Source organism: Salmo trutta, chromosome 13 (assembly GCF_901001165.1).
Source record: "Salmo trutta chromosome 13, fSalTru1.1, whole genome shotgun sequence".
Lineage (NCBI taxonomy): Eukaryota > Metazoa > Chordata > Actinopteri > Salmoniformes > Salmonidae > Salmo > Salmo trutta.
In genome coordinates this window covers 63,508,789-63,531,362 of record NC_042969.1, presented here as the reverse complement: position 1 = coordinate 63,531,362, position 22,574 = coordinate 63,508,789, and the positions used below count along the sequence as shown (strand labels likewise).

Here is a 22,574-nt window from a genome sequence, read left to right as displayed (position 1 = left end):
AGGTGTACAGCCTTTAGCCTTGGTATATACTGGCCATATACCACACCACCTCGGGCCTTTTTGCTTCAATATAAATATGTATGTATGTATACTGAACACAAATATAAATCAACATGCGACAATTTCAAAGATTTTGCTGAGTTACAGTTCATATAAGGAAATCAGTCAATTGAAATAACTTCAATAGGCCCTAATCATTAAGCCCGATTTCACGACTGGGCAGGGGCGAAGCCATAGGTGGGCCTGGGCCAACCCACTGGGGAGCCAGGCCCAGCCAATCAGAATTAGTTTTTCCCCACAAAAGGCCTTTATTACAGACATAAATATTCCTTTCTGTGATCTTTTATTTCAGCTCATGAAACATGGGACCAGCAATAAAACACTCATATATCTTTATTCGATATATGAGTGTATATTAGAAGTATTTAACCCCCTGAGTTAATACATGCTAGAATCACCTTTAGCAGCAATTACAGCTGGGTAAGTCTCTAAGAGCTTTGCACACCTGGATTGTACAATATTCGCCCATTATTATTAAAAACATTCTTCAAGCTCTGTCAAGTTAGTTGTTGATCATTGGTAGACAGCCATTTTCAAGGCTTGCCAAAGATTTTCATGCCGATTTAAGTAAAAACTGTATCTAGGCCACTCAGGAACATTCAATGTCATCTTGATAATCAACTCCAGTGTATATTTGTCTGGCTGAAAGGTGAATTTGCCACCCAGTGTTTGTTGGAAAGCAGAATTAACCAAGTTTTCCTCTAGGATTTTGCTTGTGCTTAGCTCTATTGTTTCTTTTTATTAAAAAAAGCATGTCCATAACGTGATGCAGCCACCACCATGCTTGAAAATATGAAGAGTGATACTGAGTGATGTGTTGTGTTGGATTTGCCCCAAACATAAAGCTTTGTAATCTGGACCAAAAGTGAATTTCTTTGCCAAATTTCTTTGCAGTATTACTTTAGGGCCTTATACATGATGTATGTTTTGGAATATTTTTATTCTGTACAGGCTTCCTTCTTTTCACTCTGTAATTTATGCTAGTTTTGTGGAGCAAGTACAATGTTGTTGATCCGTCTTCAGTTTTCTCCTATCACAACCATGTAACTCTGTAACTGTTTTAAAATCACCAGTGGTTTCTTTCCTCTCTGGCAACTGAGTTAGGAAGAACACCTGTATATGTGTAGTGACTGGGTGCATTGATACACCATCCAAAGTGTAATTAATAACTTCACCATGCTCAAAGGGAGGAGGTCAGAGACCTGTCATTGTGGTGCCAGGACAACAACCTCTCCCTCAATGTGGGCAAGACAAAGGAGCTTATCGTGAACTACATCAAACGGAAGGCCGAACACTTCCCATTAACATCGACAGGTTTTAGTGGAGCTGGTCGAGAGCTTCAAATTCCTCTGTGTCCACATCGCTATGGACCTATCATGGTCCAAACACCCCAACACAGTCGTAAAGAGGGCACGACAAAGCCTCTTCCCCCACAGGAGGCTGAAAAGATTTGGCATGGGCCCTCAGATCCTCAAAAAGTTCTACAGCTGCACCATTGAGAGCATCTTGACTGGCTGCATCACCGCTTGGCATGACAACTGCTTGAACACAGAGAGTAGTGCCTATGGACCTGATCATCACTGGGGCCGAACTCCCTGCCATCCAGGACCTCTATACAAGGATGGGTCATAGGGAAGGCCCTAAAAATTGTCAAAGACTCCAGCCACCCAAGTCATAGACGGTTCTCTCTGCTACCGCATGGCAAGCGGTACCGGTGCTCTAAGTCTGGGACCAAAAGGTGCCTGAACAGCTTCTACCCCCAAGCCGTAAGACTGCTAAATAGTTAACAAAATAGCTACCCGGACTATCTGCGTTGACCCTTTTTGTACTAACTGATTTTGAATCTATGTACACACACTGGATCCTACCCACACATTCAAACTCATTAAGAAGGAAAGACATTCCACAAATGAACTTTTAACAAGGCACACCTTTTAATTGAAATGCATTCCAGGTGACTACCTCATATAGCTGGTTGAGAGAATGCCAAGAGTGTGCAAAGCTGTCATCATGGGTGGCTACTTTGAAGAATCTAAAATATATTTTGATTTGTTTAACACTTTTTTGATTATTACATGATTTCATATGTGTTATTTCATAGTTTTGATGTCTTCGCTAATATTCTACAATGTAGAAAATAGTAAAAATAAAGAAAAACCCTTGAATGAGTAGGTGTGTCCAAACTTTTGACTGGTACTGTACTTACACTGACACTCCAACACACACACACTCACTCACACATAACACACAGGCACACATTCGCCACATACACACACACACTTACACATTCACCACATACGCTGCTGCTACTGTCAATTATCCTGTTACCTAGTCATTTTACCTCTACCTATATGTATATATCTACCTACATTTCCTTGTACCCCTGCACATTGACTCAGCACTGGTATCCCATGTATATAGCCAAGCTATCATTGCTCATTGTGTATTTTTTCCTCGTGTTACTATTTTCTTCTTCTATTATTATAAATGTACACTACCGTTCAGAAGTTTGGGGTCACTTAAAAATGTCCTTGTTTTTGAAAGAAAAGCACATTTTTTGTCCATTAAAATCACATCAAATTGATCAGAAATACAGTGTAGACATTGTTAATGTTGTAAATGACTATTGTAGCTGGAAACGGCAGATTTTTTATGGAATATCTACATAGGCGTACAGAGGCACATTATCAGCAACCATCATTCCTGTGTTCCAATGGCACGTTGTGTTAGCTAATCCAAGTTTATAATTTTAAAAGGCAAATTGATCATTAGAAAACCCATTTGCAATCATGTTAGCAAAGCTGACAACTGTTGTCCAGATTAAAGAAGCGATATATTTGGCCTTCTTTAGACTAGTTGAGTATCTGGTGCATCAGCCATTGTGGGTTCGATTACAGGCTCAAAATGGCCAGAAATAAAGAACTTTCTTCTGAAAATCGTCAGTCTATTCTTGTTCTGAGAAATGAAGGCTATTCAATGCGAAAAATTGCCAAGACACTGAAGATCTCGTACAACGCTGTGTACTGCTCCCGTCACAGAACAGCACAAACTGTCCAGAATAGAAAGAGGAGTGGGAGGCCCCGGTGCCCAACTGAGGAAGAGGACAAGTACATTAATGTCTAGTTTGAGAAACAGACGCCTCACAAGTCCTCAACTGGCAGCTTCAATAAATAGTACGCGCAAAACACCAGTCTCAACGTCAACAGTGAAGAGGTGACTCCGGGATGCTGGCCTTCTAGGTAGTTGCAAAGAAAAAGCCATATCTCAGACTGGCCAATAAAAAGAAAAGAATAAGATGGGGAAAAGAACACAGGCACTGGACAAAGAAATATTGGAAAAAAGTGTTATGAAGAGACGAATCTAAGTTTGAGGTGTTCGGATCACAATTTGTGAGACGCAGAAAAAATGAAAAGATGCTGTAGGAGTGCTTGACGCCATCTGTCAAACATGGTGAAGGCAATGTGATGGTCTGGGGGTGCTTTGGTGGTGGTAAAGTGGGAGATTTGTACAGGGTAAAAGGGATCTTGAAGAAGGAAGGCTACCACTCCATTTTGCAATGCTATGCCATACCCTGTGGACGGCGCTTAATTGGAGCCAATTTCCTCCTAGAACAGGACAATGACCCAAAGCACAGTTCCAAACTATGCAATAACTATTTAGGGAAGAAGCAGTCAGCTGATATTCTGTCTATATAATGGAGTGGCCAGCACAGTCACCGGATCTCAACCCGATTGAGCTGTTGTGGGAGCAGCTTGACCGTATGGTACGTAAGAAGTGCCCATCAAGCCAATCCAACTTGTGGGAGGTGCTTCAGGAAGCATGGGGTGAAATCTCTTCAGATTACCTCAACAAATTGACAACTAGAATGCCAAAGGTCTGCAAGGCTGTAATTGCTGCAAATGGAGGATTCTTTGACAAAAGCAAAGTTTGAAGGACACATTTATTATTTCAATTAAAAATCATTATTTATAACCTTGTCAACGTCTTGACTATATTTCCTATTCATTTTGCAACTCATTTCATGTATGTTTTCATGGAAAACAAGAACATTTCTAAGTGACCCCAAACTTTTGAACGGTAGTGTATATATTTTTGTATTCTGCATTGTTGGGAAGGGCCCGTAATTAAGCATTTCGCTGTTAGTCTACATCTGTTGTTTGCAAAGCATGTTTTTGATATTCAATGTCAATGTGCTTTTTTATTTATACCCATCTACCAATAGGTGTCCTTCTTTGCCAAGCATTGGAAAACCTCCCTGATCATTATGGTTGAATCTGTGTTTGAAATTTACTGCTTGACTGAGGGATCTTACAGATAATTGTATTTGTGGGGTACAGAGATGAGTCAGTCATTAAAAAATAATGTTAAACACTATTATTGGAGTGAGTCCATGCAACATATTATGTGACTTGTTAAGCAAATTTTTTATCCTGAACCTATAGGCTTGCCATAACAAAGGGGTTGAGTACTTATTGACTCAAGACATTTCAGCTTTTCATTTTTTATTAATTTGTAAACATTTATTTGAAACATAATTCCACTTTGAAATTATAGGGTATTGCATGTAGGCCAGTCACACACCATCTCAATTTAATAAAACACATTTTTTACCCCCCTTTTTTTGATCTTGTCTCATCGCTGCAACTCCCCAACGGGCTCGGGAAGCGAAGGTTGAGTCATGCGTCTTCCAAAACATGACCCGCCAAATCGCGCTTCTTAACACCGGCCCGCTTAACCTGGAAGCACCAATGTGTCGGAGGAAACACCATTCAACTGATGACCAAGGTCAGCCTGCAGGCACCCGGCCCACCACAATTAGTTGCTAGAACGCCCGGCCTAACCCGGACGACGCTGGACCAATTGTGCGCTGCACTATGGTACTCCCGATCACGGCCGGTTGTGATACAGCCCAGGATCAAATCCAGGTCTGTAGCGACGCCTCTAGCACTGCGATGCAGTGCCTTAGGAGGCCCCATTTGAATCCATTTTAATGCAGGCAGTAACACAAGAACATTTGGAAAAAGTCAAGAGGTGTGTATACTTTCTGTATGTATGTATATGTAAACTGCGTTTATGTCAACTGCGTTTATTTTCAGCAAACTTAACATGTGTAAATATTTGTATGAACATAACAAGATTCAACAACTGAAACAAACTGAACAAGTCCCACAGACATGTTGTTATATCTAGCCTAGCTGTAGAAGAACGCACGTCTGCACGGTTTCACATTGTACATCACTCTGTCGTTTAATGACATGTGCCACTCATCCTGACAACCCATTCATCCGTAAAGCAGCACACTGTCGTAAACCATAACAATGTACAGTATGACGTACAGCACGTCATACCATACATAACATTTCCCCCCCTTTCCAAAACCAGGGACTGGTACCATATATAAATGTCCATAGGGCAAGAACCTAGAGTGATACCTGTAAGAAATAAAACATTAACCTTTAAAACAGAATGACTCTCCAAACTAACCAGTTCAGTCCATTAACCTGGAGGTTGACTAAGACACCTATCGGAGCCTAAGAATGAAAAGAGGTTAAGTAGTCCCCCAGATGAGCAGGGCGAGTTCGTGCCCGCATAGGCCTTTCTTCAACCGCCACCGCTTGTGGCTCTGGCCCTTGGGGAGCCCACAGAGGCTGGGGCTCGGGTGGTAGTGGTGGGGGAGGTCCATCCGGTGGCGTCTCTGGCCTGCATGTCTGTTCTGTGTTCATTCGTATTCCTTGAGGAGCAGGGACTTTCCTGAGGCGGCTGGCGTGCCAGCGTGATCCATTGCTCAACATGAATGGGGCGGGCCCCAGTTGTCGACTGACCTGCAGGGGTTCCGACCAGAATGAGGCCATTTTGTTGCACCGCTGAGGCCGTCGGGCTCGGACCCAGTCAGACACTTGGATGATCGACTTCTTCACCCTGTGTGCCTTGTCAAAACGCTGTTTCATTTCTCTTTGGTGCCTGGTCACTGCCTGTTTTTCTTGGGTGCACCTAGTTGCCGGTTCTGCAACTCTCTGTGTTCTGAGTCTGTCCAGTGGCAGTTCCATCTCACGACCTAGCATGAGAGATGCCGGGGAGGCCTGTGTTGTTGTGTGTTTGCTTGCTCTGTAGTGCATTAGCGTTTGATTCAAAGCTGTTTGGAACGTGCACCCCTGGACCAGGTGCGCTCTTATGCCGTTCTTCAGCGTTTGGTTGAAGCGTTCCACCCCTCCGTTAGCTTGTGGGTTGTAGTAGGCCGTCCGGATGTGTTTGATTCCCTTGTTGCTGAGATATGAGGAGAACTCGGCAGAGATTAGCTGGGGCCCATTGTCCGTGGTAAGGGTGAGGGGCAGGCCCCACCTTGTGAACAGGCTGTCTAGGATGTCCACGATGGCCTGTGCTGTGACAGTTCCGACAGGAACCATTTCTGGCCACTTAGAGTGGAGGTCATACACCACCACCAGGAAGCGCTGATGGTGAGGGGCTGCGTGACCATGGATCTCGCCACAGATGTCCAGTTGGATGTGCTCCCAGGGGCGGGACGGCCATGCGAGAGGCTGCAGGGGGGGTGGGGCGGACTGTCCTGTTTTCCCACTGAGGAGGCATGCAGCACAATCCCTGACCAGGGCTTCAATGTCGTGGTCGATGCCTGGCCACCACACAAGGTCTCGACATCGCTGTTTGACCTTCACTATGCCCAAGTGCCCCTCGTGCGCCATGGATAGAACACGCGCACGCAGACCACTTGGGACCACAGTGCAAAACCCTCGAGAGACACAGACTTCTTCCCAGCAAGACAGTTTGTGCTTCACCCTGGTGAAAGTCGCCAGCTCTTCAAGAAGGATGAGCCATGGGCCTGGACGGCAGCCTGCTCAGACGCGGTCCGCTCACTGAAGAGCCAGCTCACCACAGCCCCAGTCTTGGCTCACTTTGACCCCGTCTGCCCCACCATTGTCTTATGTGACGCCTCAGCTGGAGCACTAGGAGCTGTCCTCTCACAGCTGCAGAATGGCATTGAGAGGCCCGTCGCCTTCGCCTCAAGGGCCCTGAGCCCCACAGAACAACGGTACTCTGTGGGCGAACGAGAAGCACTGGCCTGTGTCTGGGCGTGCGAAAGGTGGCACCTCTACCTCTATGGCCGTCTGTTCACGCTCCGAACCGACTAACAGAAAATCAATAATGTGTCCCTGAACTGTGAGATGTTACCCCCCTCTTCCACTAAGGCACCTGCAAGTTCCCGGACATTTCTGGGGGGATTTGGCCCTAGACCTCACCCTCTGATCCAACAGGTCCCAGACGTGCTCAATGGGATTGAGATCCGGGCTCTTCGCTGGCCATGGCAGAACACTAACATTCCTGTCTTGCAGGAAATCACGCACAGAACGAGCAGTATGGCTGGTGGCATTGTCACGCTGGAGGGTCATGTCAGGATGAGCCTGCAGGAAGGGTACCACATGAGGGAGGAGGATGTCTTCCCTGTAACACACAGCGTTGAGATTGCCTGCAATGACAACAAGCTCAGTCCGATGATGCACCGCCCCAGACCATGACGGACCCTCCACCTCCAAATCGATCCCGCTCCAGAGTACAGGCCTCGGTGTAACGCTCATTCCTTCGACGATAAACGCAAATCCGACCATCACCCCTGGTGAGACAAAACCGCGACTCATCAGTGAAGAGCACTTTTTGCCAGTCCTGTCTGGTCCAGCGACGGTGGGTTTGTGCCCATAGGCGACGTTGTTGCCGGTGATGTCTGGTGAGGACCTGCCTTACAACAGGCCTACAAGCCCTCAGTCCAGCCTCTCTCTGCCTATTGCGGACAGTCTGAGCACTGATGGAGGGATTGTGCGTTCCTGGTGTAACTCGGGCAGTTGTTGTTGCCATCCTGTACCTGTCCCGCAGGTGTGATGTTCGGATGTACCGATTCCTGTGCAGGTGTTGTTACACGTGGTCTGCCACTGCGAGGACGATCAGCTGTCCATCCTGTCTCCCTGTAGCGCTGTCTAGGCGTCTCACAGTACGGACATTGCAATTTATTGCCCTGGCCACATCTGCAGTCCTCATGCCTCCTTGCAGCATGCCTAAGGCACGTTCACGCAGATGAGCAGGGACCCTGGGCATTTTTCTTTTGTTGTTTTTTCAGTCAGTAGAAAGGCCTCTTTAAGTTTTCAGAACTGTGACCTTAATTGCCTACCCTCTGTAAGCTGTTAATGTCTTAACGACCGTTCCACAGGTGCATGTTCATTAATTGTTGATGGTTCATTGAACAAGCATGGGAAACAGTGTTTAAACCCTTTACAATGAAGATCTATGAAGTTATTTGGATTTTTATGAATTATCTTTGAAAGACAGGGTCCTGAAAAAGGGATGTTTCTTTTTTTGCTGAGTATTATGTATCTTGATTTCGGAGCTGGTGTTCGTCATTGAACTAGATAATCCAGGGTAACGCATTCAAAAATACAAAATGCAATAGACAAACTTTAGTCAAACCTAACTTTTATTCAAATAACATGTACAGCTCTATGCTCTACAGTAAGCTAGCACAGTAGTGCGGTAGAGACGGGGGTTGGGGGGTGCTCAGCAAGGGACCATATGACACAACACACCTCAGGGTCTTGAAAGGAAGCGCCTTCAGAGTGTCTCACTGCATACCTTATGTTGTATGCCAGAGGGAACATATAAGGTGGTGCCTTTTTATTGCTTGAAAAGACCAAAAACATCAAACAAGATTAAAACCAAATACTTATTAAAATGTCCATGTAGCAGACATGAGTCGGGCTCATGGTCTCGCGATGAGGTAATGGTGACACCAACTAGTATGAAATAATGTTGAGGATTTACCTCAGTGATCTCTGACTTTGTCAGGATTGACCTCTGGGCGTCAATGGCAACAACAACAAAAAATAGCTCATCAAAATGGAAGACATTCTCTGCAGGAGAAATCTATTAAAATGTCTCCCTCGTCCTAATTTTCTTCATGCTAGTGAGTAAATGTATCGAGAAACATTTTAGGAAATGTGGAATTGGAAACCAGATAGAAGATAGAAGTGATATAATAGGGGTGATCTCAAAAGTCTTTGCTTGATTCCTTGTCTGTTCTCCTTGACAACTCCTCAAAGCATCAGAAGGAAGAAAGGAGAGCAGGAGGGGAAGATATGAGTTTTCTATGAAGAATCAACAAAATACTTTTATGATTCATCCTCCCCTGGTATCCAGAAGAGGATAACATTGACAGAAGTCAACACTAAGGCTTGCCTAATAAATCAGACTGATACGAATTCTTGGTATACAGTCTGAAACAAAGTTTCCTTACAAGCCAGAATGTTCAATAAAATTACATTTCAACTTACTCTACCTGTTGTGAGGTTGGTCCTTCAGAATATCCACAGGAAAGTATTATTTACCCAACGTTTTAGAGCGCCGGTACTGCTGTTGCAATTTCTATCACCTGGCACATGCGCAAAACCATGTAAACACCTGCAAGACTTCGGTTAGTATGCATTCATCTCGTGCATGTACTTCCGTCTTGTGCATATTCCTTTGGACACGAGCAAACAAATATTGATTGCCACACACAGACCTGCGTTTTGAAGTTGGTTTACTAATTTTGATCAACTGAATGACCAACCCCACGCACAATTGGCTGAGTAAGTTCAAATATAATTGTATTCAACATTCGTGGCACACAAGGGACGTTTGTTTTTTTTCTATGTAATTGTGCATGGCTGTGCTGTAACGTCACGCAGTATAGCCACAGCAGACTACTCTAAGGCATAACACCAGACAACTGTGTTGGGCCCCTTTGGCTCATCATTGTCATCATAAGACATCTTTCACCACAATCTGATTCAACAGGATATTAAAGCTGTTTAGCGTTTTGATTAAGAATAAAGGGATAGTGTTTTTATTTGTTATTTATCTGTGATATAATATCATATCAGTGTGTCACTCTTACACATTTCAATGTCCAAAATGTGTAAGATTTGAAGTGTCAGTTTTCTCTGTTCTTATTGCTTTGTTGTAGAGTAGAATGTGTCCCTGCGAAAGTAAGGGTGTTTTTTGGACATGGCTGGGTGTAGCCACAGACCACATCTGTACCTACACCACTATAAGCACAGGTATATCACAAGTACATCATCCAAGGATGCTTGCTTTAAACGAAAGCTTTAACAGTCTAACTTCTAGTTCCCTAAGAATCACATGTGCTGTATAAAAACATTTTCATTGAGGATTGCCATGTTACTGTCATTTTGATATTGAATAGGGAATGTGTTCTCGGAAGCTGAGGAAATAGTGCACAGTCATGATAAATTGCTTGCTTGCAGGATAAGGGTTAAATTACATTATGAAGGCGTTGACTATGAATCTGGGCACCATGGCAGAACCTCCTTGCATTTTTTTACACAGAAGGAAAGTTGTGCCTATGGGACATGGGACATTTTTTAGGGGGCTTGACAGCAATTGTTGCCAGCAACAGTTAGAGTTGGTTACTTTTCAGTAAGGAGGCAGGCTCGTCTTACATTGTTGTTTTTTACTATGTTAAATGTCTGCACTAAATTCAACCCATCTTCACTTATTCAAAGGCATTCCATGACAATGCCTCCTCCAAATGCCTTATAGACAGATAAATACGGAAAATAACATAATAGTTGTATAACATTATGTGATATAATAAACATAATATATTAAACAATCAGTTAAATAAGTCATAAAAAATATTAAGTTAAACAATTGTAATAAAACATATCCTTCTAATACCTTTTACAGTATTCCATTTTACTACATGTATTTAATAATCAATAGGTGACACTTCCTGTGTGGTTCAGTTGGTATAGAATGGTGCTGCTAAGGTTGTGGGTTTGATTCCCACGGGGGACCAGTATGAAAACCTATGCACTTACTAATGTAAGTGTCTGCTAAATGACAACCTTTTTAAAAAATGACCTCCCTGTTATATTTAGTTATTATCAGACTATATATGTATATATATGTGTACATTCATATAAGGGTTATGATATATTACCTACCGAGATAAACGGTTTCAAATGTAAGAATCTGACATTAAATTTAAAATCCACGAATTTCATCAACTAAAAGCTCATAAAAAGTCAAATAGATTAGGCTAAATCTTCAGATCCATTGACACCCCACATCTTAATCTGTTTGGGTGCTATTCTGTCTCTACACCACTAGGGTCCGCCAAGTGCAACTCAATGTCATTGGCTGTTTCCATAGTGTCAAATAATGACTTTCAACAGCTGCTGTCTACACAGCTTGGAATCTACCGTGTATATAACCAATATGACCCTTTTATTTAAGAAACTGAGCATTTTCTCTTCTCAGCTCTCTGAGACTAGAGACTATCTGCCAGAAGGCCCTAACAACCCTTTTTGCTTGACTAGTAATAGTGAAATCAAATCAGCCAAAAAAACACAAAGAAGAAATTCAAATAAAATCAAACACTCTTCTCTGTGTACGGTATTACACACACCTCACAAAACCTGAGAGAAACATCTGGCCAAACTGGTCCCAATGCATTATCACCCAAAAGTGTCCTGTTTATGCAAAGCATCTGCTAGATTACAACCTATTCACCCAGGAACTCCAGTTTAACTCATCCAATAGCTTCATCAATGTTTGAAGATATCCCCCTAGTGGTTTTGGGGCTGTGGTTGGCCCTGTCTGTGGGTATCGTTGGACGGGGCCACAGTGACTCCCGACCCCTCCTGTCTCAGCCTCCAGTAATTATGCTGCAATAGTTTGTGTCGGGGGGCTAGGGTCAGTCTGTTATATCTGGAGTATTTCTCCTGTCTTATCCGGTGTCCTGTGTAAATTGAAGTATGCTCTCTCAATTTTCCCTCACTTTTTTTCTCTCTCTTTTCTTTCTCTCTTTTCTTTCTTTCTCTCTCTCTTTCTCTCTTCTCTCAGAGAACCTGAGCCCTAGGACCATGCCTCAGGACTACCTGGCCTGATTACTCCTTGCTGTCCCCAGTCCACCTGGTCGTGTTGCTGCTCCAGTTTCAACTGTTCTGCCTGCGACTATGGAACCCTGACCTGTTCACCGGACGTGCTACCCTGCTGTTTTCGACTCTCTCTCTCTACCGCACCCGCTGTCTCTAACTCTGAATGATCGCTATTACTCCTGAGGTGCTGACCTGTTGCACCCTCTACAACCACTGTGATCATTATTATTTGACCCTGCTGGTCATCTATGAATGTTTGAACATCTTGGCCATGTTCTGTTATAATCTCCACCCGGCACAGCCATAAGAGGCCTGGCCACCCCTCAGAGCCTGGTTCCTCTCTAGGTTTCTTCCTAGGTTTTCTGCCTTTCTAGGGAGTTTTTCATAGCCACCGTGTTTCTACATCTGCATTGCTGGGTTTCTGTATAGCACTTTGTGACATCGGTTGATGTAAAAAGGGCTTTTTGAATACATTTGATTGATTGATTGTAATCCCGTGATCTAATATATATTTTTTTTTTTTTAAGTTCAGAGGCACATTTTATTTGAAACCCAATAAGATTTTTGTGTCAGGCCAGTGAACTAATGTTACTTTCAATTATTGTATAACATATATAGTGTGCTGTAGGCCTACCTATTGTATGACCAATGGAATAAAGGTAGATTCAGTGGGATAGGATGGCATGACTACCCCTCTTGGACCTGTGGGACCTTTGCCAGTGAAGGCCAACAATGAAGATCAGAAGATCAATCGTGTTCACAGCAAGGACATACACAGATGCAGATGCTCAAATGCTACCGAACTGTGACTCAGCGCAACAGAGGTCAGACACATTTTTTCTACAAGGGCGACCCAGTGTTGATTTATGGTTGGCCCTAAAACGACACAGTAGGGTAAGGTAAATGCACAGTAGGTGCTGTGGTCTAAGGCTACAGGCCATAGGTTAAACTAACCTCCACAAAGGACGCCACACTCGGATAAGGCCCCATAATAACGTTATATAGAGCGACGCCAGTGTAAATGCATTCAACTACATGATTCCACACATTGCCGTGAAGTGATTAGTAACAACAACCTCATTGGGTGTTCATACAACTGGAAGTTTGAGTTAATTCAGGTCATGTCAAAATGTATAACTATAAAAAGTGTTCATTATAGCAATACATCTAAATACCAGTCATTAGAGTTAATAGGATTATAATCAACAATGCTATATTCATTTCAGAATCAATTCGATCAAGGTGTACGACAATGGGCAATTTACAGTATTAATAAAATCAGGCGGTCATAGGGATGATGATGACAATTATTATGATGATAGTAATGATGATGCTAGTGATGATGATGCATTTCTAGGGATGATCACAGTGGGGCTAGTTATTCAGCCTTGGTCTGACCAGCCAGCAGGTGGCGCTGTGGCCGTGGCTGCCATTCTAGGAGGAGCTCCATCCTGGGGCTCCATTGGCCCCTCTCCACCCCCCTCCTCCTCCCCTCTTTCCCCCACCAGAGGAGGCTGTCTGTGGGCCAGGGAGTGGGAATGCCTGGACCTGTGGTGCCTGCGGTGAGGGTGGAGGAACAGCGCTGGGTCAGGCATGGCGGTGGGCTCTGCGGGGCCCATCACCTTCTCCTGGGGGACACACTCCCTGGCCCTCTCCGCCCGGAGCTGGTGCCCTGATGTGGCCCTGCTGCCCCTGCGTTTAGGCTTTACCACAGGGGAGGCTATGGCGGAGCTGGCGTTGGAGGCATTGGAGAAACCGGAGGGCGACTGAGGAGAAAACGGAGAAAAGGTGGCGGTGTCCCACTCGGCTACTTGGCTGTACTGGAGCCCAGGGGGTTTCCCATGATGATCCCTATTCTCCCGGTTCTCCCTGATGGCCTGCTGCCTCTGCTGCAGTCTCTGGTGGTGCAGTTTCTGACGGGCGGCGTGCAGCTGGAAGGAGAGGTAGGCTGCCGCCTCGGTCTGCCTCTGCAGCTCTGTGTTGAGCACCGTGGAGCGGTGGCTGCGGCTCTTCAGCTCGTCCAGGAAGCGGCGCTCCTTGTCCTTGAGGTTAGCCCGCAGCGCGCCTACCAGCGCCCCCTTGTGAGTCAGCTCTTTACGCAGCTCTCCCAGGGTGCACTGCTGCTCGGCCAGGCGATCTTCGACCTCCAGACAGCGGGCCTCCAGCTGCTCTTCCTCTTCCGCCAGGTCTGAGGACAGACACACAAACACACAAATAGATAAGCACACACAAGTCAAATCATCAGAGATTCACAGACAGATGACTAACATACAGACAGAAAAACAAGCCCCAAATGCAGCTGCCAGGATTTACATTAAGGGCCGTGTGTACTTGGCATCAATTACCCATGCTGACATATTGCCCACACATAGCACTCCTAACCCCATCCCCCAACGCCCTGTTCATCTGGACATAGGACCAGAGAACAGAGCATAGAGCACATTCAGAGAAATAACACAGCCTGGATATGATCCAGTCAGTCAAATGGATATGAAATTAAGTAATGTGACCAGCGCTTGCTGCTTTCAATCACCAATTTACCCTCAACGCACATTTGTGGATAATCTGGCAGATAGGAAATGGTATGTGGGTTTAGGGATTGCCTGGACAAAGGCAGAAGACTGAGCACATATGTGCAAAGGATTACAGAGCCATTGAGGAAATCCCTGCCAGTAGCCACCACCCAATCCCTACAAACCACGGCATGGCCACTGGCAGCGTGTGCCATCTGCTGCCACTTACCCACTATAGAGAGAGATTGAAGATAGCAGACTGGCAGACTGCTCACGTGCAGTGGTGGTGTGATGGGAGGGGAAGGAAGGTGATTGTTTTGGTGGGTTGGTGGCCGATATTTCATTCAATCTAGTAACGTACTGATAGCCCCCTCAACCCAATAATAACTTGTTTCCCAGTGGACAAAATTGGCTGCACTGATATCATCATTGGGGCGGCGGGGTAGCCTAGTGGTTAGAGCGTTGGACTAGTAACCGAAAGGTTGCAATTTCGAATCCCCGAGCTGACAAGGTACAAATCTGTCGTTCTTCCCCTGAACAAGGCAGTTAACCCACTGTTCCTAGGCCGTCATTGAAAATAAGAATTTGTTCTTAACTGACTTGCCTAGTTAAATAAAGGTAAAATGACACTAGGAATTGGCAGTGATAACATCATTGTACAACATTTGCTGTGCTTTTTGGTCAAACCTACGGTTCTCCATCACATTGAAATCCCTCTAATAGGAAAAAAGCCTTAGTCAGACCTAACCGTAGCTGTACTGTAGCTGTGGCTTTGGGCTCAGACAGCTGTGCAAAGGGAGAGGAATTACACCACAGCCTCTGGTACGCTGGTTGACCCAAGAATTAGGTCAAAGAAGACGGATGGGACGGAAGAATCCCCCAAAAAGAAGAGCAAAAGGAGCTGTGATTAGTTGAAACTTTGATATGAAATCATTGTAAAATGATCAGTAGAGATATTCGTTAGGCCTATATTAGGATTGCCGCATTACGTTTATAATAGGAGGAACCTGATATCCATATAAGTAGCCCTTCCTCTATCTGCTTTCTCACCCTCCTCTCTTTCTCTTGTTCTTCTCTCCTCTCATCCCTCTCTCTGTACCAGTCTCTCTCATTCCATACCTCTTTATCCATCCCTCTATCTTAATTCTTCTCCCGATCCCAATCACTATTTTACAGATTTTTCTTTCTCCATCTCTGTTTCTCCCCTCCCTCCCTCCCTTCATGTCTCTTTCCCTCCCCCTCTCTCTGGGTAACCCCAGCTCTCTCTCTCCTGGGTGTAGTTCTCCCTGGTCTCTGTCTAACTGTCGCCCACTAGACCAGGGTGGTGAGGTCATGCTCCAAATATAGAAAATGCTATGTAATCTAATCTCCATTTCTCCATCCTTTTCCCCTCCCCCCTTTCTATCTCTCTCTCGCTCTCCCTCTCTCTCTCACTCCCTCTTTAGCACTTTATCTATCTCTCTCTTTCTCTCCCCTCCCTCTAACTCCCTCTCTCTCTCTCACTCCCTCTTTACCACTTTCTCTATTTCTCTCTTTCTCTTACTGTCCCTCTAACAGTTTCTTGTGCCCCCTAACTGTACCTTCCTCCCTTGTCCCTCCACCTCTCTGTCTCAGCAAACAGACTGTAATTGGATCCCTCCACCAGGGCACAGAGGAACATGAGAGGGGAGTAAAAATGGATGGATCAATTTGTGAGGATGGAGGAGTGGGGGCTGTGGCGGAGTGATAGAGAAAGGGATGGACTGCTCTGGAAAAAGAGGGGGGTCCTGATGAGTTCTAATGGGCTGCAGATGGGCATGACCCCCTCATCTCCTCCTTTCTTTCTCTCCACCACCCTTCCCTCCCATCCCCTCTGTCTCTGTAATTATCTAAGCTAAGATATTAGCATAATATCCATCTTGTATCTAGACATTCTAATTCAACAAACGATCTATTAAGGGAATATTAAGGTGCATACACAGCCTTTTGTCTGATGGTTCATATTCATGAACTTGAACTCTGCTGCCAATCTACCCAATTCCCACCATCCTGTATTTTTTCCAGGTAATAGCAGATCAAGCCATAAAATGTGCATCCCCTATATGATGATGTGTTATGGAATATTGTCTTTTTGGGTGAGGGGGAGAGGGAGAGGGGAGAAGGGAGAGATTGTTTGGGGAGGTGGATCACAGGGATGTCCCTTGGGGGATGGGTAAAGTGAGGGATACTGCCATGAGGGTGAGATGGGGAGTTGGGGTGATGAGCCAAAGAGGACAAACAGTCAGTGTCACAAAGCCAAACTTGGAGAGAGAGGGGGGAGAGAGAGAAAGAAAGAGAGACACAGAACTTACCCAGTTCACTCTTGCCTGGAGGCTTCACATTCAGCTCAGATGTCAACTCTGAGAAAACAGAGACAAGAAATGAGACATCAGTGAGACAGAGACATGAATGAGTAATGTGTGAGACAGAAATGAGTAATATGAGTAAGTCTAGGATACAAATAGGAATTAAAAAATATAAAAGAAAGGAATGCGGGCATGTGTCTCATTGAAAGACTAAATGCTAAAACTGATCGAAACTAGGGATTCATATTTTCCCACAAATCGACAAAGTTTCAATACCAGGAATAATTCATATTTAACCTGAGAGTCTCAGGGAAATACAGCAAAAATCGGAAGTGCCAATCATAGCCGCGGGAAGTACGGGTGCTGAGGGTGCTGCAGCATCCCCTGATAAATAACCCCATAAATACAAAAGATAAATCACCCCAAAAATACAAAAGATAAATCACCCCAAAAATACAAAAGATAAATTACCCCAAAAATACAAAACTGTTGTGCACTAGGTCTTTATTACTCCTGTATGAGTGAAGCAAAATACTCTTCAACAGAATATTTCCTCAGCACTCATATGGGCAGTAAGTAGGCTAGGCTATGAGTCAGCGCAGAGAAGCAGGGGAAATGTTATTGCGGTATTTTGACATGCATAGGCAAGAGACGTGCTTTGATAATGCAACCTATGGATTACAGAATAAAGTTAGGGATTTTCATGCAAGACAGGAGTCAGGATTTTAGGTTTCACTAGGATTGGGACTGGATAGGAAAATAGCCTAGGCTCCAGAACAGGAGAAGATAGAATTGTCCTCATGCCTCCCCGAATTGTTAACAGACTTCATGTCTGTGACAGAGATGCCTATGTAGTGAATTGTGTATAAGCCTATCAAATTTGTGACTGTCTGAAGATTCACAATGACAGCTAAAAGAGGCACACGTTATTTTGTAGTCTATAGGCTTCCAGTAGAGGTTTCTTGTAGGGTTTAACTGCATTCGGGTCGCGTGTGCAGTCCGGCAGGGTCAATTATGCGTGTACTGAATTTATGGCGACTTTGTGTGAAGTCAATGCGCTAGACTAAAGGCTTCATGTGACAACTTGTTTGGATAATCTGCTGTTTTATTTTTTGCTGATCTGACACTGCGCATGTGTAGGGCCTGCATTAGTGCTAACATTGGGGGGAAATTGTGTAATTTCTCGTGTCTTTCATTGAATTTTTTCAGGAAATGTGAATAGTGTTCTCAGGACAGTCCCAGGATCCCTGTTACTCATGTTCATCTCTACTTGTAATTGTAGTGCTATTGAAGTGTTGCATGTCCAATACATTTGTTTGCGTCTAGTCTGTCAAGTAACTTGATTGCAGACAGTTCTAACAGACATGATAAGGGCCTTGTGTAGACTGGACATACAGTAATCACATTGAGTTAAACTGATTCTGTTTATCTGGGTGGACTCTAAGCACCTCTCCAGTCAGACAGACGCCATGCTTGGGTTGCCCTCAAGGACAAAGACTAAAATATACTGTGCAGTATTTATTTTCTTTCCCTGCCCATGCCCTCTCACTCACATGAATAGACACTTTACCTCCCAAAATAAGCACAGTAAATCCTTTAACCTATCACCCTCCTTTGCCTGCTCAGCAAATCCCATCAACCTCCAGACAGACACAGACAGACAGACAGACAGACAGACAGACAGACAGACAGACAGACAGACAGACAGACAGACAGACAGACAGACAGACAGACAGACAGACAGACAGACAGACAGACAGACAGACAGAAAGAAAGAAAGAAAGAAAGAAAGAAAGAAAGAAAGAAAGAAAGAAAGAAAGAAAGAGAGGATGAAAGAGAAAGAGGAGGATGATAATAGATGAACCACAGCAGAGAGGATGAATCCAGAGGAGGAATCAGACCCCCTGGCTGCCAGGAACAGGAAGGTATTGACCTGTGGTTCCCTTTCATGGAAACCCTGGCTGTAGTGGGGGGAGGATTCACTGAGGTAAACCTGCTCTGTTAAAGTTAATAGTCACAAGAAACTATTGCGCTGAAAGACTAGTACAGAAGGCTACACTGAGTTTGTATCTAAGATTTGATGGCTATAGCATCTTTGCTGTGTATAGGCCTAGTCTGTCAGTCAAACCATAACACCATGTGGTGATGCCCTTTAACTCAACAGTAGGAGAGCCGAGTGCAGAGAAGAGATGCATCGATAGGGATGCTTCACGGCCTTCTTGGCTACATCTTGTTCTGCAGGGAGGGCTCCCTCTGCTTGGCTTGCAGTAACACTGCTGTTGTAAAGAGGGTCACAGTCTACTCCACTAGTCTAATTTGATTTGACCATCACTTCTCTCTCTCTCTCTTGCTCTCTGGATCTGTTCTTTGCTGCTGACGTGTCAAGTGGACAGAGCTTAGCCCCCTTCATATGGGTTATGACATCTGTCTATAGATTATGTATGATATGTGTGCTTGTGTGTGTGTGTGTGTGTGTGTGTGAGAGAGAGAGAGAGAGAGAGAGAGAGAGAGAGAGAGAGATAGAGTGTATTAATTCTATAATGGATTCTGTCCTGCATCGCTTGCCACAAAGCCTGATTAAATACATACCACACCATACATTAGTCACTGACAGGAAATTATGTAATTTTGTGTGTGTGTGTGTGTGTGTGTGTGTGTGTGTGTGTGTGATGTATAGACTCACCGGTGCATCGTTTCTGCAAGGACAGGATCTCCAGGTGTAGGCCATGCAGTAGGGTGAGATGTTCCTGTCTGAGAAACACTGTACTCCTCTCAACACTCTTCATCTGCATGTCCAAGGTGGAGCCTGTATGTTCCATGATGGCACACCTGTCCTGCACCCTGCACAGAGAGCGGGGTCAGAGGGCGTTAATTAAGCAATAAGGCACTAGGAGGTGTGGTATATGGCCAATATACCACAGCTAAGGTCTGTTCTTACGCACGATGCAACGTGGTTTATAATGGATGTTTTGAGCCCTGAATGCTGATTGGCTGACATCCGTGGTATATCAGACTGTATACCATGGGTATGACAAACCATTTATTTTTACTGTTCTAATTACGTTGGTAACCTGTTTATAATAGCAGTAAGGCACCTCGGGGGTTTGTGGTATATGGCCAATATACCATGACTAAGGGCTGTATCCAGGCACTCTGCGCTGCGCATAAGAACAGCACTTAGCCGTGGTATATTGGCCATATATATATATACCACTTAGTGCCTTATTATACCTGCATGTGTATAAGTGTCACTTTTCTGCTACTAATGATGAACAATAATAAAAGGATTACAAGTGTGTGTGTGTGTGTGTGTGTGTGTGTGTGTGTGTGTGCGTGTGCGTGTGCGTGTGCGTGTGCGTGTGTGTGTGTGTGTGTGTGTGTGTGTAATGATGCATTTGCAGTATCTTTCCCCCTTCTTTTTTGAACTTGACTGTAGGTTCATTATTTAATGTTACTTTACAATGCAGTTTAGAATACCACCTGGCATACGTTTTCATTAAGCATTACAAGAGAAACACCGACGTCTTCATATATTCTAAGATAAATAAAAACCCACATTGATTGATGATGGTGATGTCAGGCAAGATAACGTGTGCATGAGTTCACCATTGAGGTCATGCGGTAAAAGGTTCATTGATCACCCAATAGAGAGATGGGAGAAACCAACGCAATATGCTTGGTAGGTTATGGTATGTTGACAGTCCTAATACTAGTATAATTCCATTTTACAGTCGATTACATGCCTACAATACACTCAATAGATGTGGAAATGTTATGAAAATGATCCATGCTTACCGTGCTATTTTAGATAATTTTGAACGGAGTCCCACAGAATTACTATATGAAATTCATAAGATCTATAAACAAGTCCTTCGATCCATACATGATTGTTTTCCAGGATTGTTCCAAAACCATTTATGCTATTCGTCCAATAATTGAGCTCAATTCAACATTATCTGCGGGCGACAACGTTGTATCAAGAACGAAAGACGACGAATCTATCAATGATAGCCTGTATGCAGAAAAAAATGCAGATCAGCGTCGCATCGCACAACGGTCCTGGGAGGCTACAACAGGATAAATATCCATTCCTTACTGCCGCACCATCTCGCTACGTCAGTCAAAGTTATTGCAAAAAAATACTCATAACAAGGTCACCATAAGCAAGTAGATTGTAGCCTACATCTGTGTAACGTATTGAAACGGAGCGCGATACATTTCGACAGGCGCAGCATCCCTCTCCTCCCTCGTCCGTTGGGTTGCGCTGGTTGAGCTGGTACTGTAGGCTACTGTCGTATGATGAAAACAAGACATCGTGACCGGAACACGCGAGATGATCGTACGACTAGAGTGCAGCTTATTGTAAGAAGTGGCCGTACCCAATATCGACGTTTTGCCAGGATCGATATAGCAGTAGTCCGAAGGCAGAGACAGGACAGGAGAGCCTTTATTATGAATATTAAAATGACTGTACTTTTGGTCAGACAAATGTTGGGGTGGCACCAAAGCCTGTTTATTCCAGCCAGGCCTCTTATGATATCAAATGGGCTACTTTGAGAAAATGCACGGCAAATAACTGACTCAATTTCAGGACCATGGATAGGGTCATTGTTCTTGACACGTGTCCCCTGAGACAACCTGACATAGGCTAATGCCAGTCATTTCAGACCTGATGGGGGTGGCAATGTCTTGATAGGCTTGAAGGATAGGCCTAGCTGTTAAGACTATAGGGAAATGATCTACGATTCTAAATTGTTTCACAACATTTGGCATAATAATTAGGCTTAATTGGCCATGAATTAAGTCTGCCAATCATTGAGAGTCAACCTGGTCTCAGAGCATTTAGTATTATTCTTTACGTTAATCCGATACCCTACATTTAGTATGACATGTTACATTTGGTATGGTATGTATTAATTTGTGAATGTCCATCACCCATTTCGTATGATATGTTACAAATTACAATTCGTATTATATGTTACGAATTTGCAAAACATACAATATGTTAGGAATTTGCTAAATGTATGATATCTTTACGAATTCTTGCTAGGTGGCTAAGGTTAGCTAGCTGGCAAACGTTAGCTATGCTAGGGTTAAGGTTAGGGTTAAGTTTAGGGTTAGCTAAAAGGGTTAAGGTTAGGGTTAGGGGAGGGTTAGCTAAGATGCTAAGTAGTTGCAAATTAGCTAAAAAGTAGTAAGTAGTTAAAAAGTTGCTAAAGCTGTCCGAGATGAGATTCAAACCTTTGGGTTGCTTGATGTTCGTGTTATATGCCCACCCCGACCAACCACCGTACTTTTGTTTTTGCCTTAAGTAACCATCTGTCTTATGTAACCATATCTAACATATCATACTAATTTGGGTGTCCCGGATTTACCTTTACTATGTTACGTCTAGTCTATGAGACCAGGCTGTGATATTGAGTTACTGGTGCCTCAAAGATGTTGGCAAACATCTGCACCCTGTAACGTCTGCTTCCAACTCACACCCTCAAACATGTAGATCCCCTGAACGCAGCTCACTTTCCAGCCTGCTTTCCAGCTCACACTCTCAAACACATAGATCCCCTGAACGCAGCTCACTCTCCAGATCCCAATCACCTGAATTCTGATCACCTGTTCACACACCTGTATGTCATTATCCCACACTATTTAGTTCAGTTCTTTGCACCCCATCACTGTGAGGTGTTGTTTGTTTTGTGACACACAGCTTTCTGAGTGCTGGGTTTCCCATGAAT

The 22,574-nt window shown here is 44.2% G+C and overlaps 1 protein-coding gene across 2 annotated transcripts; it reads right to left on the bottom strand.

Moving 5' to 3' along the window:
• Positions 1–12,513: 12,513 nt before the first annotated feature.
• Positions 12,514–21,098, bottom strand: LOC115206281 (uncharacterized). Of its 2 annotated transcripts, none has more exons than XM_029773052.1 (4): positions 20,635–21,098; positions 19,523–19,680; positions 16,846–16,893; positions 12,514–14,190 (listed from the first exon to the last, which is right to left on the bottom strand). In XM_029773052.1, exons 2-4 carry the CDS (start codon positions 19,656–19,658, stop codon positions 13,385–13,387), a joined length of 990 nt encoding a protein of 329 aa, XP_029628912.1. In that variant the 5' UTR covers positions 19,659–19,680; positions 20,635–21,098; the 3' UTR covers positions 12,514–13,384. The 2 variants fall into 2 exon arrangements, with proteins under 2 accessions (XP_029628912.1, XP_029628911.1); XM_029773051.1 differs by having other exon boundaries at positions 21,023–21,070.
• Positions 21,099–22,574: the final 1,476 nt, after the last annotated feature.

Excerpts from the sequence above, each read along its gene's own strand:
- LOC115206281 (XM_029773051.1), bottom strand. The coding sequence starts at position 21,057 with ATGTATCGCGCTCCGTTTCAATACGTTACACAGAT. Across the intron at positions 16,894-19,522 it reads CTTGCAGAAACGATGCACCG|AGTTGACATCTGAGCTGAAT; the intron begins GTGAGTCTATAC and ends CTGTTTTCTCAG. Across the intron at positions 14,191-16,845 it reads TCCAGGCAAGAGTGAACTGG|ACCTGGCGGAAGAGGAAGAG; the intron begins GTAAGTTCTGTG and ends GTCTGTCCTCAG.